The sequence below is a fragment of the Paraphaeosphaeria sporulosa genome (assembly GCF_001642045.1).
Source record: "Paraphaeosphaeria sporulosa strain AP3s5-JAC2a unplaced genomic scaffold CC84scaffold_3, whole genome shotgun sequence".
Taxonomy (NCBI): Eukaryota; Fungi; Ascomycota; class Dothideomycetes; order Pleosporales; family Didymosphaeriaceae; genus Paraphaeosphaeria; species Paraphaeosphaeria sporulosa.
This window is the reverse complement of record NW_017253362.1, coordinates 3,108,347-3,123,014: the sequence shown is the minus strand read 5'-3', so window position 1 is coordinate 3,123,014 and position 14,668 is coordinate 3,108,347. Positions and strand designations below refer to the sequence as shown.

Sequence of the window (14,668 nt, the reverse complement as noted above, 5' to 3'; positions counted from 1 at the left end):
ACGAAGAATCGCACCTGCTCGTCGTGACGAAGCCGTCAAAGGACCCCAAGCCCTTCCGCCATGCCGCCCTCGCAGCTCAAGCGGCTGAAGGCCTCACTTCGCGAACAAGGTCTCACTGGACCGCAAAAGTCCAAAAAGCAGAAAAAAGCACAGCCCAAGAACGCCGACCAAGCAGCCAAAAAGGCCGCCGCGCTCGCAGCCCTTCGGGAGTCTTTCAATCCCTTCGATGTAAAACATCTCTCACGCCCGAAGAAGCACGAATACGTCTCGAACAACCCACAAGATGCAAAGACCAAGGTCCTGGGTCGGCCGGGTGTTACCAAGAGCCAGGGCGAAGAGACACGTAGGAAGACCCTGTTGCCGGAGATGAGTAAAAGAAACAAGATGGGCGGCATTATGGATCGCAGAATTGGTGAGGACGATCTTACCATGAGTCTGGAAGACAAGATGATGGCGAGATTCGAGAGAGAGCAACAGAGGACGCGAGGCGGAAATAATTTCGATTTGGAAGACGATGGCGACGATGTTGAGCTCACCCACGCGGGCAAATCGTTGCGATTCGACGAGGGCGACCTTGGGAAAGAAGACTACGATGCTGCGAGTGTGAGCGGCGGTTCAAGCGATGGTGACGAGGATGGCTTCTTGAAGAGGAAGAGGCGGCGAGACTCTGAAGGTGAAGAGGAGGAAGAAGGCGAGGGAGCTGAAGATCAGCCAGAGAGGAAGAAGACCAAAGCAGAAGTGATGAAGGAAGTCATTGCAAAATCGAAGCAGCACAAGTACGAACGACAACAGCTGAAGGAAGACGATGACGAGCTTCGGGAAGAGCTCGACAATGACCTAAACGACGTGCTTGCCGCTCTCAGAGGGCATATGAGTGGAAAACCGCCTGTAAAGGAGCCAACCACTACAGACGTTAAGCCAGACTTTGGCATCAACCCTGATCGCGCCGCTCTCCTTGCTGGGATGGATCGCGATCAAGCAGACAAGGAGTACGATGCGCGAGTGCGAAAAATGATGTACGACCAGCGCTCGAAGCCTACCGAGCGTACCAAGACTGAGGAAGAGAAGGCGAAAGAAGAAGCCGAGAAGCTTAAGGCGCTTGAGAACAAGCGCATGCGAAGGATGCGTGGTGAACCTACAAGCGATGACGAGGAGTCGCAGGATGATGGCAAAGGGGATGAAGACATGGACGAAGATGCTGAAAGTATCAACGATGATGCCGCAGAATTTGGCTTGGGTGCACCACTACAGCAGAAAAGTCGTCCTGATGGCGTGGATGACGAGGACGATTTCTTGCTCGAAGACGACCTCATCGCTAGTGATTCAGAAGCCGAGATTTCGGAGGATGAAGACTCAGATGGCGAATTTGGCGCGGATGATACCATGGCTGTTGATGAGGACGATGACTTCCTTAAGAGTGTCTTGCCCGAGAAGACGCAGCCCACCAAGGCCAAGAACGGCGTGCTCTCGCTCGGCCTAGAGTCAACGCCCAAGTTGGCTTATACATACGCATGTCCCCGATCGCACGAAGAGCTTCTCGAAGTTTTCAAGAACGTCAGTGTAGACGATACGCCTACGGTTGTCCAGCGAATTCGTGCACTCTACCATGCTGGGCTCCACGCTGATAACAAGGACAAGCTTGCCGATTTTGGCTGCGCCTTGGTTGACCATATCTCGTATCTCTCCAACCAGAGCCCGCCAGCTCCTCTACAGGCCGTCGAAGCAGTGATTCGCCATATCCACTCGTTATCTCGTTCATACCCAGTGGCCATTGCTACCCGCTTCCGAGAACACCTCAAGCAACTACACACGTCGAACGACCCTAACCAGGGTAATCTCACTGTCCTCACGGCAATCAGCTCAATATACCCCACCTCAGACCACTTCCACCAAGTTGTCACTCCCGCCATCACTCTGATCGCTCGCTTCCTCGGTCTTCAGACGCCGAACTCCGCCAAAGACGTTGCGACTGGCGCCTACCTAGGCGCTCTCTGCCTCCACTACCAGCGGCTTAGCAAGCGCTACATCCCCGAATTTGTCCGTTACACAACGCTGTGTCTCAAATCCCCACACACGACCCCCGCTCTCCTCACCGCGCATACCCAAAATATCCTCACCGCCTCCGACATCTGGTCCAAAACGCCCGCCTTCACGGAAATTTTCACACCCCTCCTCGCGCCCCTCAAAGCCGCCAAACCCGCGCAAACCACCGCCATCCACCGCCTCACTATCGCGCTCCAGCACGCGCGCGTCCACCGCCGCCCGCAGCTCCTGCACCACCACCGGCCGCTGCCGATCAAGTCCTCCATCCCCAAGTTCGAGGAGGACTTCGATCCCACGAAGCACTACGACCCGGACAAGGAGCGCGCGGAGCAGGCGAAGCTGCGCAAGGAGTACAAGCGCGAGAGGAAGGGCGCGATGCGCGAGCTGCGCAAGGATGCGAGCTTTATCGCGCGGGAGAAGCTCAGGGACAAGAAGGAGAAGGATAAGGCGCATGCAGATCGGGAGAGGAGGCTTATTGCGGAGATTCAGGGTGAGGAGGGCAGGGAGAAGAAGGAGTATGAGAGGGAGGTGCGAAAGAGGAAGGGAGGCAGATAGTCGCCGGTGTGGATGGCGATGATCAACGGAGTTCGTGTATAATGCACTGCTGGGCTGTGGAGACTGGGAAGTGACGTTTACGCGCACGGCGCCACATAGCCTTTCACTCAGGGGGTAGCATGCTGCGAGACACTGCTGTGCACAGGCGATTACGTTCTATTTTACATTTTCTATGGTACGACCCTACGTTGGGTTCTCAGGTTCAATATGACACAGGGCAAATGCAATGCGAGCCTAGCTATTCAGACAAAGTAGAGAAGTGTGTGTAAGTCGGGACCTCCGCGCTCACTCCTTCTTGGAGCTTTCCTTCTTCTCAGCAGCCGCCGTCTCGGTAGCACGCTGATCCTGCTCCGCACGCTCGGAGCTTCCCATGCTGGTGGCGGAGTCACCGGTGCTGGCTTCGGCCTCGTTGCTCTCTTCCGCCTTGGCGGTCTCCTTAGGCTTGTCATCTTCGTCAATGTTCTCGTGGTCCTTGGGGAGCTGCTTCTCATTGCCCTGATTTTGCTCGTTCTCCTCGTCGATGAGCTCTTGCTGCTCCTTGAGCACCTCAAGACGCTGCTTGTTGGTTGCGGCACCCTCGGCGGTGTGTACTTCAAGCTCGATCTCGTGGTAGAGTTCCTCTGGGATACTGGAGAGGACGGCCTGTAGGGCGTCGATTTGAGATGTGGCGTCGGATTCCTTGCCCGAAGCGTAGACAAACGCGTTAGAGAGCACAAGGAGCGTAGACGGTACGCCGCTGTCGAGACGGAGGTTAAGCCAGGTCTGAAGGTCTTCGCGTAGCCGGGCGGGCGACACGCCGTAGGTGCGGAGACCGCGGCTTGCGCAGGCAGATTGGAGTTCGGGGACTGAGAGAGAGTTTACGCCCTCGAAGGAGATGGCGCGGTCGTCGCGCTTGATCTGGCGCATGCGAACGCGGATCTGGTAGCGGAGCAAGTTGTCGGTGCCGAACGAAGTCAAGTTCAGGTAGCGGCAGATAGCCACAAGCTGCGGTCGCGAGAGATTGTCAAGAGTGAGATCGTCCTTGAAGATCTTGCAGACCTTGACAATCTCTTCTGTCGATGGCGCTTCACCAGTTGTACGGACCTACGACACGCGTTAGTTTTTAACACTCATTGTGACTTCGGTGCATCTGCTACAACGTACCTTGCGGAAGAACTCGGAGAACTCCTCTCTCTGCGCATTCTCTGCAGAAACCGGCAAGCCGGTCTCTTGTAGTGTCTGGCGGAGGAAAGAGCTGACTTCTTTCCGAGTGGACCGAAGAGTCTTAGCCTTTGCGTCTTTGGAGGACTGGCCTTCGTATGTGCTCGGAAGGAGGTTGGGGAAGAGCTTCAACGCTACAGGAAGCAGAAGCTCTGCAAACGGAACGATGACGAACATGGAAAAGGGTACGAGGCGACCGAGATCCTGCACCGTTCTTTGGAGCTGTTTCAAGTCAGCGCAAGTCCCATGTTCACGGGTTTCGAATCGACTACCTGTCGGTGCTCTCGGCGAGTGAGCTCGTAGCCGGCGGCCATTTTCAGCGCCAGTTTTGAGCTGATCCTAACCTCGGTGACCAGCAACTTGGTGCCGTCTCGGTAGTGCGCCACTTCCTTCTTAACCTTCTCCCAGAGTGTGAGCTTTTTCTTGTCTTCGTCCTTCTTTGCTGCTATTAGGTCCTGCTTCGCTTGCTCTGCCTTCTCCGTGCCTAATTCCGACAGCGTCCGGAGGTCTTGGGCTTCGTGCTTCGGCACCGCGGTGGCTTCGTTCTTTGGTATTGATACATTGGTTTTCTCTTGTGACTTTGACTGCTCGTCTGTGGGCAACGGCTTCTTCGCTTGCTGGGCGTTGAACCCTGGGGGCGGGAAGTTGCCGCTCTGGTTTGATGAAGTCTCGGTGGATACGGCGCGATGCGGGATCAAGATGGCGATGGCAGGGAAGTTCTTTGGGAGCTGTCGCGACGGTCGGGCAGCGGTCCTGACGCCCGCTCTAAAGACTGCGGGAGCTGCCCGGGTGGCAGCTCGACTGACGTACATTGCACCGAGTGCGGTTGCGGATGGTAAGGAGCGACGGAGAGTGGAAAAATCCGGACTGTGGATAGAGAGCAGGAATTCAAGTACCACCAAGGCGCAATTAGTGATGGCTGGACGGTTGCAATGTGGTTGTAGAAAGCGGTGCGGTGATGCAAGAATTTGGAAAGATGGTCGCCCAGGGCCTGCCGCTGTGCCAGGAACATCCGCCGCCGATCTGCGTCAGTAAAGCTTGGCCTTCTGCTTCCGATCCCCGCCGCATAACGCCGTAACGCGTGTTCGCGCACGGCCAGAAGCGCATGGCCAGACGCGCAGGGCCGCCTGCCGAAGGGTGGCCGGCCTAGCCCAGCTGCCAGTGCCAGACACGTGAATTCAGGCTGCCATGCTGCGGGTGGCGTGGCGGCCGTGGCCTCACTCGGCGCGGGCAGTTGAGCTTCCCGCGGGTAGCTGCGCTTGCCGATAGCGGGTTTCTGGTGGTGAACCGAATCCCACTCCACCGCTCTAGCGGCTCCTCCGCATCTCCCAGGAATAAAGCTACCCTGCCCTGCCTGTTCCCCTCGGCCTACGTCTTGCCGGTTCCTCCCCGCCCTGTCACCTCTGCCGTACCACGCCCACCATCCATTCCACCAACTTCGCTGCCAGTATGACCTTCCTCTAGGATTCCAATCACTTCACCGGAGCCGGTTGGCCTCCATTCCACCGCTTCGACCTTGTGTATATATTTGCTACTACTCTTAACCTTCTAATTTCCGCTGTACGATACAAGCAATGGCGCTCGCGAGAGCAGCCAGGATCATTCTGGTCGGCGCACCAGGCGTGGGCAAGGGCACGCAGACCGAGCGTCTGATGAAGCGCTTCCCGGATTTATCGTCAATCAGTTCTGGTGATTTGTTGAGGAAGAACGTGAGGGAACGGACCCCTCTTGGTAGGTTTCGCCCATCGTCACGTTGGAGCGCTTCTAACGATGTGCAGGTATCCAGGCCGAGGCTAAGATGAAGACGGGCGAACTGGTGCCGGATACCATGATTCTGCGACTCATTCTCAACGAGCTCACTACGCGCGGATGGATACAAGACAACACGCTGCGGCCGTACGCCGTGTATTCGAGCGCCACGGGTATGGACGACGCGGACGGAACCGTCGACTCCGTCCTCATACCCTCTCAGTTCCGCGCTGCGAAATACCAGTACACTGATCACCCGTCGGCTTCCTTTATCTTGGACGGCTTTCCGCGCACTGCCAGCCAGGCCATGCAACTTGACGATATAGTGCCCATCAACCTTGTGGTCAATATCCAGACTCCGCCCGAAGTTATCATCGAGCGGATCTGCAACCGTTGGGTGCACGAGCCATCCGGGAGGGTATATAACACGACGTTCAACCCACCCAAGGTCGAAGGCAAAGATGACGAGACGGGCGAAGCTCTCACAAGACGCGCAGATGACGACCCGGAAGTGTGGAAGGCGCGGTTGAAGCGCTTCAAAGAAACGAACGAGAACCTGTTGGAGCACTACGACAAACATGGCGTCTTGTGGACTGTAAATGGAAACAGCAGCGACGAGATTTCACCGCAGCTGTTCAAGGAGTTTGGCAAACGGTTTGGCGCTGGGGGTAACTAGGTCGATATCCATATTTCCTTTGTACGTGTACACTATGGACAGTGAGAGCCTGGACTTGCTGGACTTGCGGCTCGTGCCGCTTCCAATATTCTTCTTCACCGTTTACTCAGTAGTTCAATCTTTGGCACGTAGCTGGTGGTTGCACCTAGTTTTCGATCGAGTATTCGTTGAGCAAGCCGCGCAATTTCTTCAGCGCTTTCCCGTAACGATCAGTCCGACACACACATCCATCCGACGACGACTAGATAGCAATTTATTGTGTACGTTGTTGACACGGCTGTCGTTGTGGACGAGTTTCAAGGATGTACGATTCGATCAAGGTCGAAAACGTCCAAGCGCCGCCCCGCCACCAGACGCTGGCGTGGGAGCACAGCTCCGATGCGACGTCAGTCAGTAGCCGTAGCGACTCGGCAGCCATCGCCAACTTCTCCATCACCACTGCCTTCTTAACGCGCCTACGCCCAAATCTCTGCCCGACGACTGTTCACACGTGCTCTGGAATAGCCCGGCTCCCAAGAATCGTACCGCAACCCAGGAAACCGTCCCCAAGCCTCGTTCCCGCGCGAAGGCTCCACAACCAACACCCTCCATGGCTGAAGACTTCAGCGAAGGACGTCTGGAGACGTTTGTCAATACGCCGCAGAAGGAGCTGCCCGGCACTAAGGATGCATATGTATCCTATCTCGTCACTACCAAGGTCAGTAATTGACACTGCAGCCTGATACGTCTGCAGTATATAAGCTCACGCGCAATACTAGTCCGACTTTCAATCGTTCCAGCGCCCGGAATTCAGCGTCCGCCGACGCTTCACAGACTTTGTCTTCCTCTGGAAACAACTCACCAAAGAGTACCCGCAATGCGCCGTCCCCCCGCTGCCTGATAAACACAAGATGGAGTATGTGCGCGGTGACCGGTTCGGCACGGACTTTACACAACGTCGAGCTCATTCGTTGCATCGATTCTTGAAGCGCATAACACTGCACCCGGTGCTGAGGCGCGCCATGCTGCTCATCAGCTTCGTGGAGAGCCCAGACTGGAACCAGCATATGAAGGGCCGGTCATCGCGGGCTGCAAGTGGATCAGATGCGGGCGGAGGCGGCTTCATGGATGCTGTTGCAGAGAGCTTCGTGAACACCTTCACCAAAGTACACAAACCAGACAAGCGCTTCATAGAGGTCAGCGAACGAGCTACAAAGTTGACCGAGGACTTGTCAAATGTGGAGAAGGTGGTGGTGCGCGTCGCAAGGCGGCAAGGCGATCTCGACTCAGACTACAACGAGCTCGCAACACAATGTCAGAAGTTACAGACCCTGGAACCCGGTGTCGAGGGCCCGTTGACTTCATTCGCGACCTCCGTACAAGAGACCTCTGTAGGATTCAAAGAGTTGCGAGACAAGACCGACCAGAACTACCTTACCTCGCTCCGCGACATGGACGCCTATGTTGTAGCGCTAAAGCAGCTCCTCCGCGCACGAGAAGCCAAACAGCTAGACTTTGAAGCCCTCTCTGACCTCCTCGCAAAGAACGCCTCCGACCGCGACTCGCTCGCCAGCTCCCACGGCGCCGGCATGGGCGCATCGGGTTTCCTCCGCCAAAAAGTTGAAGACTTCCGGGGCATCGACCACGAGCAAGCGCGCCGCAACCGCGTGCGCAAACTCGAGATCGACATCGAACGCTTGACAGGCGAAGTCGAGAACGCGAAGAAAGCCACCGAAGCCTTCGACGAGCACACGGTCAAAGAAGTCGACGACTTCGAGCGTATTAAGGCATTCGAGTTTAAGGACACCATGGGTGACCTGGCCGACGCACACATTGACTTCTTCAAGGGGACGATCGACACGTGGGAGACGTTCCTGGCGCAGATGCGCAGGGAGGAGGACGAGCGGAAGAAGGCGCTGGAGCGGGAGGCCCAATAGGATAAGGCAGCCGACCGGGGAAGGAGCATATCCGTGGACTCCTGGGATTTGCCGTTGGCGCAGCGATATCCTGAAGCTGTGAAGGGGAAGAGCATGCAACGCTAGCGTTTGCATGGTGTTTGGCTCGTAGCGAGCAGTAATAACATGGTTTGCTTATTGATAGCGACATGAAGATAGAGTTCGCGTAAGTTTTCTCCTGCACGTGCGAGGCTGAGATATCGATCATTTTGAACATGTGAAGTACCCTGTTTGCACACTACTCGTCTATCACTCGGGAGTCCATCCTAACCCCAACCCGCAAACGACCCAAGGTACTCACTCCTTCCCACTCCCTCCCATTACCCCACACACAAATGCTAAGCGCTTCCACTCACCATCCTCGACCCACTCCAAGTCACCCCACGCGACCATCTGATCCTTCCACGCAGAAATCGCTCACAAACGCGTTCTCACTCCCGAGGCTCGATTTAAGACGCGAGTACGCTATGATACAGCCTTCTTCTTTACACTCAACACCACGAGTCTAAAAGCTATTCCATCGCTCCCATAGGTGGAGGGAGGGTGGACTAAAGTCCATTTCGTACACGCTCCATGTGCGTGGTGAGGGAGAAGAGGAGTGTCTAAGAGACAAAGTGTGCGTGTGTCGAGGGGGCCGAGGAGGATTGCGGGTCCGAGGTAGGGGATTGAGTATACTCGGGGTGGCGTAAGATTCTAAAAGACAGGGTAGAACCACTTATTATGGGTACTGAGGAGGATGTGTGGGCATGCGGTCCGTACAAGGGAAAGGGGACTAAGTGTGCTTGGGATGGCTCGAGATCTTTTGGGGTTGAGTGAGCATGAGTGGTGAAGTAATGCGGCATATAGAACGTATTGTGCTTTGACTCTGTCTACTCAGGGTAACGCGACGCGAAATTGCCCAGAGAAAAGGCAAGTGTGAAGCTACAAGGCCGCATGAGAAGAGCAGTATCGAAAATGCATCATGTACTAAGTCTATCCACGATGGCATGTATCCACCTAGTATACATCTATATTTTACTTGTCTCCTTCATCGCCTTCTCCAACACCTCTCTGTTCAGCTCCTCTCCCTTCTTCCTAACCTCACTCAACCGCCCCACCTTCAACAACCGCTCCAGCATCTCCTCATCTCCAAAATGGCTGTTGTGTTCGAACTCCGGCTCCTCCCCGTACGCCACCCTCGCTGCATCCACCAAAATCCTCGCCGTCATACCAAACACCCTGAAATTCTGCAGGTCTTCGAAGACGGTGGGCTCGGGGCGGGGATCGTCGCCCTCAGGCTGGTCCTGCGATCTAGGTGTCTGTGAGGCCTGCGAATGCGACGGGTTGCGCCGCAACGCGGACGCCGAAGGCGGCGGCTTCGGGATGTAGAAATTGTGCATGCGCCAGCGCGACTCGTGCCAATCCGTCCACGTCCCACGGTACCAGCTGTGCCTCCCGCCCTTGCCGTTCACCGGCCCGGGCTCATTCCTCGTCCACTCCTTCTGCAAGAACTGTGCAAAGGGCGCGGTGAAGACGGCGGCGACTTCCTTGGGATCGAGCCTTGGGATCATCTTCTCTTCGACGTCGGCAGCGCTCTGGGTCCCGGTGGATGCGGGCGTCGCCGAGGGGCACAGGAAGGCGACGCATGGCCGGACGCCCAACTCGGTCTTTGCGAGGTTGGCGGGGAGCTCGCAGAGGTGTTCGACGCGGAAGCCGGGCGGGAGCTTGGTGTCGGTTGTGGGGAGGCCGATTTCTTCGTAGGCTTCTCTGCGCGCCGTCTCGAATGGTTTCTCGTCGAGCGTGTCGGCTTTGCCGCCGGGGAGCGCCGCCTGTCCCGCATAGTTGCGGAGGGTACTGCTCGCTGTTAGCTTGTTGTTGCGAACACTTCGGGCGCAACACTCACGCGGCGCGCATCGTGAGTACGACTTTGAGTTCGCCATGACGATCTGGGAAGAGGAGGATCAAGACAGCGGCACGGCGCGTGAGTGGGAGCTTATTGTAGGTCGTCGGCGGTGGTGCATATGCACGGAGCCGCGTGAGCGCTTGCTATTGAATAGTCAATCATTGGCGAGATAAGAGTTCTAGGTTATATATTACAGCTGAAGCTTGCGAAAGCATACTTGGAATCTAAGACAGACGTTACGCGCGCCATCCTGGGGAGCTGTAGAGCATGTTGTTTGCGAAAGCCGAACTATGGAGGGAGGGGCTGTGTCATGGCCGAGGTCCTTCCAATGCGAACCTCACTGACCAAGTCAAGAGCTGATTACCGTCACGAAACAAGATTCAGTCGGTTTCTTTTGTGAAGTATTTCATTTGCAACTGCATCTATCATAGGAGACCATTCATTACTGTCATCAATGGCTCGCGCAGCCATGGAAAGGGTATCCCATCGCACCCGCAAGCCATGATGGCCAACAAACTCGCAGCAGATACAGATGGCGGAAGAGCCGAAGGAACAAACATTTTGGGAAATCCAGACACTGAACTTCCGCCGCACTTTTCTATACCCGCAAAACTTCCAAGTACGTCTTTGGACATGAATGGACAAACGCCGATATGCCTCGAATGTAGAAAGGAAGACATCACCCCTCATCCCCAAGTGCTTTTGAAGAAACATGAAGCCGGACTCGAGCCTGTCCGAGCAGGCCGAATCCGAATTAGTGTAGCACCGATTGAACCCGAATGTCCGGAGTGAACAGGACATGGCTCAGTGATGCAGGCGAAATGGAGAATCGTCTAGATGAGGTCGGCAACGTTCATGGGCATCTCCTCGATCTGAGTGCTGTAGAACTGCTCAATCTCGCGCATCATGCGGACATCGTCAGCGGTGACGAAGTTGATGGCCACACCCTTACGTCCGAAACGTCCACCACGACCGATGCGGTGGATGTAGTTCTCGCGGTTAGCGGGAAGGTCGTAGTTGATGACCAAAGAGACCTGCTGGACGTCGATACCACGAGCAAGAAGATCGGTGGCGATGAGGACACGAGACGAGCCAGAGCGGAACTCCTTCATGATGACGTCACGCTGGCCCTGGTCCATGTCACCGTGCATGGCGGAGACGGTGAAGTCACGGGCAGTGAGCTTGTCGGTGAGCCAGTCGACCTTCCTGCGGGTGTTGCAGAAGATGACAGCCTGGGTGATGGTGACGGTCTCGTACAAGTCGGAGAGGGTGTCGAGCTTCCAGTCCTCCTTCTCGACGGCAATGTAGAACTGCTTGATACCTTCGAGGGTAAGCTCGTCCTTCTTGACGAGAATGCGGACGGGGTCGCGCATGAACTTGGTGGTGACCTCGAGGACATCCTGGGGCATGGTGGCGGAAAGGAGGACGACCTGGGTGGACTGGGGCAGAAGCTGGAAGATGTCGTAGATCTGCTCGGTGAAACCGCGAGACAACATCTCGTCGGCCTCGTCGAGGACGAACATCTTCATGTGGTCGGTCTTCAGGACACGGCGGGTGATCATGTCCTGGACACGTCCAGGCGTGCCAACGACGACCTGGGGACCGTCCTGCAGAGCCTTCATGTCATCACGAACGCTGGTGCCGCCAATGCAGGCGTGGCACTCGACGTTCATGAAGTCACCGATGGCGACAACAACCTTCTGGATCTGCTGAGCAAGCTCGCGGGTGGGGGCGAGGATGAGGGCCTGGCAAGCCTTGATGTTGGGATCCAGCTTCTGGAGGACGGAGATGGAGAAGGTAGCCGTTTTACCGGTACCAGACTGGGCCTGCGCAATCACATCGTGGCCTGCATGCATGTCAGTCGCTGCCACGCCACGCTACACTCGCGGCGGTTTGCACTCACCCTTGATGACGGGCATGATAGCGCGCTGCTGGATGGCCGAGGGGCGCTCGAAACCGTAGGCGTACACTCCGCGGAGGAGCTCGGCCTTCAGGTTCATAGCATCGAACGAGTCGGTCGTCTCATCGTAGTTGGACTCGATCTGGCCTGCGCGGGGCGTTAGTGGTGCTGCGGCGGGCGACGAAGATTTTCGCGTGCGAGCGCGGCCACCACCGCATGGCGGGGTAGACACGCTGCGCAGCGCGCGGACTCAAACTCACCCTCGGGCACATCCTCAAGACCTTTGTCAGCCATGATTGTGAGTGTCGAGACTCGGGACTACAGGCGCTGCGCTGTAGTCGAGGGGTCGCTTGTAGCGGGGTTGTGGACGGTGGTGATCCTGGGGATACCGCCGCGTGTGAGTGCTGTAAGTTGCTGAAAAGCTAGATACCAGATCCTCGCGCTGAGAATCGAAGGGGTATCTAGGGTAGTGTGTGTGTTCTGGTGTGTGAAGTTTGGTGGAAAAATGAAGCGATAAGTGGGAGGCTCGGCCGTGTTTTATGTAGTACTGTGAGAATTTTTGGGCGGCGGGCGCCGCGCTAGTGCAAGTGTCAAGCGAGCCCTGGTTGGAGAGATTCACTGCGAGAACTTCTCCACACTGTTTCGCCTTCACGCGCCGCCCGTGCCTCCCTCGCTGACTCCGCGCTGTCATAGGGTCGTGCGTCTGCGCCGTGGCAAGTGCTTGCAGAGGGTGCCCGGCCGTGCGAGTTTGGCAAGCATTGTTCCTTCCATCCCTCAGCATGGCTCCCGGACTTGTAGACGCAAGCCGCGTTTCTACCGACTTGCCGCCACGCAAGAAATTCAAGCCCTCCTCGCTGCCGGATGTCCAGGCCGACGACATTTTGGACGCAGAAACTGCAGCCGCTGCTGTCCCTCCTCATCCGCTGGGCGTGAGACCAGCGGGCAACGCATACACAGCCACCGAAAACATCAAGGCCAACTGCGGCTCATTCGCACGGCTCCCAGACGAGCTTTTGAACCACATTTTTGAGTCATTCGATGCCGAAACGTTGAGGCGCCTGGGAGGCACCTGTCGAGCATTATACGCCTTCACCCGGCTCGACGAGCTGTGGAGAGCCTTGTTTGTTAGGTAGGTGACTGTTCTCGATTTCTCAGGCCACTCACACGCCCACAACACTAAGCTCTAGGTTCCTGCAATTCCACATGCGGGCGAGCACCTTTACATCTCGCATGACCACACGGTCAACTAATGTCAAGCCAAGTCGAGTCGGTATCGTCTGTGACTCTTGACTGCACGACCGTCAAACAGGAGATGCCTTGAATTGCACGTATGTTTGTACGGTGCAATTTGGGATGGCGCGGGCCACAAGCTGTTATCACACTGGTGCAGACGATAGGTGTCAGGTCATGCTTACCATTTGCTCTGGCCGTGCCTTCGGTTGTGACTCACAACTCAGCCCAGAGGCATCACCAGACATGCAATCCACCTGAATCCTCCAACTAACGAAACCCACAGTGCACCGCCCAAGGACTTTGTGTGGCGCGGGACCTGGCGCGCAACCTACCTAGGCATACCCCTAGAGCACGTAGCCTCTATCCCCTGCCGGAACCTCTTCTCAGACGTGCTCTATCGACCTTTCCAATGCGCACACGTCTCCTTGGCACCATTTACATCCAACATTCCTCTGCACAATGAGATCGACCGACTTCTCAATCTAACCTACGAGGAGTACGCCGACAGATGGACAAACAAGCCCTTCATCCTCACCGAGCCCGTAAAAGAATGGCCCGTCTATGGCAAATGGACCCCAGAGTATCTCTTACACAAGTACCCGGATGTGAAATTCCGTGCTGAAGCCGTTGACTGGCCCATGGAAAAGTACATGTCATACATGTCCCACAACGCGGACGAATCCCCCCTGTACCTCTTCGACCGCGCTTTCGTCGAAAAGATGGGAATAGCCGTAGGCCGCGATGCCGCCAACGCAGCGTACTGGCCGCCCGACTGCTTCGGCGAGGATCTCTTCGAGGTGCTTGGCGACCAGCGGCCAGACTCCCGCTGGATGATCATGGGCCCGAAACGCAGCGGGAGTACCTTCCACAAGGACCCCAACGCGACGAATGCGTGGAACGCAGTATTGACTGGCGCAAAGTACTGGCTCATGTTCCCCTCGAGCAGTAGTCTCCCGCCGCCTCCAGGTGTTATACTTTCGGACGACCACTCCGAGATCACCTCGCCGCTGTCTATCGCAGAGTACCTTCTTACCTTCCACGCGCTCGCTCGCGAAACACCCGGCTGCAGAGAAGGCATTTGCCGCGCCGGCGAGATACTGCACGTCCCGTCTGGGTGGTTCCACCTCGTGCTCAATCTGGAAGACGGCCTCGCGCTGACGCAGAATTTCGTACCGAAGAAGAAGTTGGCTGATGTGCTGGGCTTCTTGCGAGACCAGCGGGACCAGGTAAGCGGTTTCAATGACGATGTCTGCGATCACGCATACGAACTGTTTGTTGAGCGGCTGCGGGAGAAGCATCCCCAGATCCTCGAACAAGGGATGGCGGAGCTGGAGAGAAAGAACAAGGGAGGGAGGGGCAAGTGGGAAGAGTTGACCAAGGGCGATGACGAAGCACAAAGTGGCGGGTTCAGCTTTGGTTTTGGCGGGGGTGATGACGACGATGCAGAGATCCCGTAGATGTAGACCACACCGATTGATGTGTTCCCGAGTGGCCTC

The 14,668-nt window shown here is 56.5% G+C and overlaps 7 protein-coding genes across 7 annotated transcripts; 4 read left to right on the top strand and 3 right to left on the bottom strand.

The window, feature by feature from the left end:
- Positions 1-60: 60 nt before the first annotated feature.
- Positions 61-2,586, top strand: CC84DRAFT_1115938 (Nop14-like protein; the record flags this gene model as incomplete). Its single annotated transcript, XM_018175444.1, has 1 exon — positions 61-2,586. A coding segment is annotated over one exon (2,526 nt), but the record flags the coding sequence as incomplete, so codon positions are not given.
- A 154-nt stretch (positions 2,587-2,740) lies between these two features.
- On the bottom strand, positions 2,741-4,974 carry CC84DRAFT_600042 (LETM1-domain-containing protein). Its single transcript, XM_018186837.1, has 3 exons — positions 4,071-4,974; positions 3,742-4,020; positions 2,741-3,681 (listed from the first exon to the last, which is right to left on the bottom strand). The coding sequence occupies exons 1-3, from the start codon at positions 4,608-4,610 to the stop codon at positions 2,884-2,886; spliced, it is 1,617 nt and encodes a 538-aa protein (XP_018039384.1). The 5' UTR covers positions 4,611-4,974; the 3' UTR covers positions 2,741-2,883.
- Positions 4,975-5,061: 87 nt separating this feature from the next.
- On the top strand, positions 5,062-6,472 carry CC84DRAFT_1115932 (adenylate kinase-like protein). The gene is made up of 2 exons (XM_018175443.1): positions 5,062-5,529; positions 5,577-6,472. Exons 1-2 carry the CDS (start codon positions 5,373-5,375, stop codon positions 6,221-6,223), a joined length of 804 nt encoding a protein of 267 aa, XP_018039383.1. The 5' UTR covers positions 5,062-5,372; the 3' UTR covers positions 6,224-6,472.
- A 151-nt stretch (positions 6,473-6,623) lies between these two features.
- CC84DRAFT_1115927 (Phox-like protein) lies at positions 6,624-8,344 on the top strand. The gene is made up of 2 exons (XM_018175442.1): positions 6,624-6,920; positions 6,982-8,344. Exons 1-2 carry the CDS (start codon positions 6,813-6,815, stop codon positions 8,137-8,139), a joined length of 1,266 nt encoding a protein of 421 aa, XP_018039382.1. The 5' UTR covers positions 6,624-6,812; the 3' UTR covers positions 8,140-8,344.
- Positions 8,345-9,106: 762 nt separating this feature from the next.
- CC84DRAFT_1162810 (uncharacterized protein) lies at positions 9,107-10,343 on the bottom strand. The gene is made up of 3 exons (XM_018178104.1): positions 10,234-10,343; positions 10,040-10,182; positions 9,107-9,990 (listed from the first exon to the last, which is right to left on the bottom strand). Exons 1-3 carry the CDS (start codon positions 10,252-10,254, stop codon positions 9,165-9,167), a joined length of 990 nt encoding a protein of 329 aa, XP_018039381.1. The 5' UTR covers positions 10,255-10,343; the 3' UTR covers positions 9,107-9,164.
- A 129-nt stretch (positions 10,344-10,472) lies between these two features.
- Positions 10,473-12,541, bottom strand: CC84DRAFT_600100 (ATP-dependent RNA helicase eIF4A). The gene is made up of 3 exons (XM_018186838.1): positions 12,200-12,541; positions 11,943-12,086; positions 10,473-11,885 (listed from the first exon to the last, which is right to left on the bottom strand). Exons 1-3 carry the CDS (start codon positions 12,231-12,233, stop codon positions 10,873-10,875), a joined length of 1,191 nt encoding a protein of 396 aa, XP_018039380.1. The 5' UTR covers positions 12,234-12,541; the 3' UTR covers positions 10,473-10,872.
- A 34-nt stretch (positions 12,542-12,575) lies between these two features.
- On the top strand, positions 12,576-14,629 carry CC84DRAFT_1194980 (Clavaminate synthase-like protein; the record flags this gene model as incomplete). The annotated part of the gene is made up of 2 exons (XM_018181378.1): positions 12,576-13,068; positions 13,456-14,629. Exons 1-2 carry the CDS (start codon positions 12,719-12,721, stop codon positions 14,627-14,629), a joined length of 1,524 nt encoding a protein of 507 aa, XP_018039379.1. The 5' UTR covers positions 12,576-12,718.
- Between the last annotated feature and the right edge of the window lie 39 nt (positions 14,630-14,668).

Coding starts and splice junctions, on each gene's coding strand:
- CC84DRAFT_600042 (XM_018186837.1), bottom strand. CDS start 4,610: ATGTACGTCAGTCGAGCTGCCACCCGGGCAGCTCCCGCAGTCTTTAGA. Junction 4,021..4,070: donor CTCGCCGAGAGCACCGACAG/GTAGTCGATTCG, acceptor GACTTGAAACAG/CTCCAAAGAACGGTGCAGGA. Junction 3,682..3,741: donor TCTCCGAGTTCTTCCGCAAG/GTACGTTGTAGC, acceptor CGCGTGTCGTAG/GTCCGTACAACTGGTGAAGC.
- CC84DRAFT_1115932 (XM_018175443.1), top strand. CDS start 5,373: ATGGCGCTCGCGAGAGCAGCCAGGATCATTCTGGTCGGCGCACCAGGC. Junction 5,530..5,576: donor GAGGGAACGGACCCCTCTTG/GTAGGTTTCGCC, acceptor AACGATGTGCAG/GTATCCAGGCCGAGGCTAAG.
- CC84DRAFT_1115927 (XM_018175442.1), top strand. CDS start 6,813: ATGGCTGAAGACTTCAGCGAAGGACGTCTGGAGACGTTTGTCAATACG. Junction 6,921..6,981: donor CCTATCTCGTCACTACCAAG/GTCAGTAATTGA, acceptor GCGCAATACTAG/TCCGACTTTCAATCGTTCCA.
- CC84DRAFT_1162810 (XM_018178104.1), bottom strand. CDS start 10,254: ATGCTTTCGCAAGCTTCAGCT. Junction 10,183..10,233: donor TGCTTTCGCAAGCTTCAGCT/GTAATATATAAC, acceptor ACTATTCAATAG/CAAGCGCTCACGCGGCTCCG. Junction 9,991..10,039: donor GTACTCACGATGCGCGCCGC/GTGAGTGTTGCG, acceptor AACAGCGAGCAG/TACCCTCCGCAACTATGCGG.
- CC84DRAFT_600100 (XM_018186838.1), bottom strand. CDS start 12,233: ATGGCTGACAAAGGTCTTGAGGATGTGCCCGAGG. Junction 12,087..12,199: donor TCTTGAGGATGTGCCCGAGG/GTGAGTTTGAGT, acceptor CGCCCCGCGCAG/GCCAGATCGAGTCCAACTAC. Junction 11,886..11,942: donor TATCATGCCCGTCATCAAGG/GTGAGTGCAAAC, acceptor ACATGCATGCAG/GCCACGATGTGATTGCGCAG.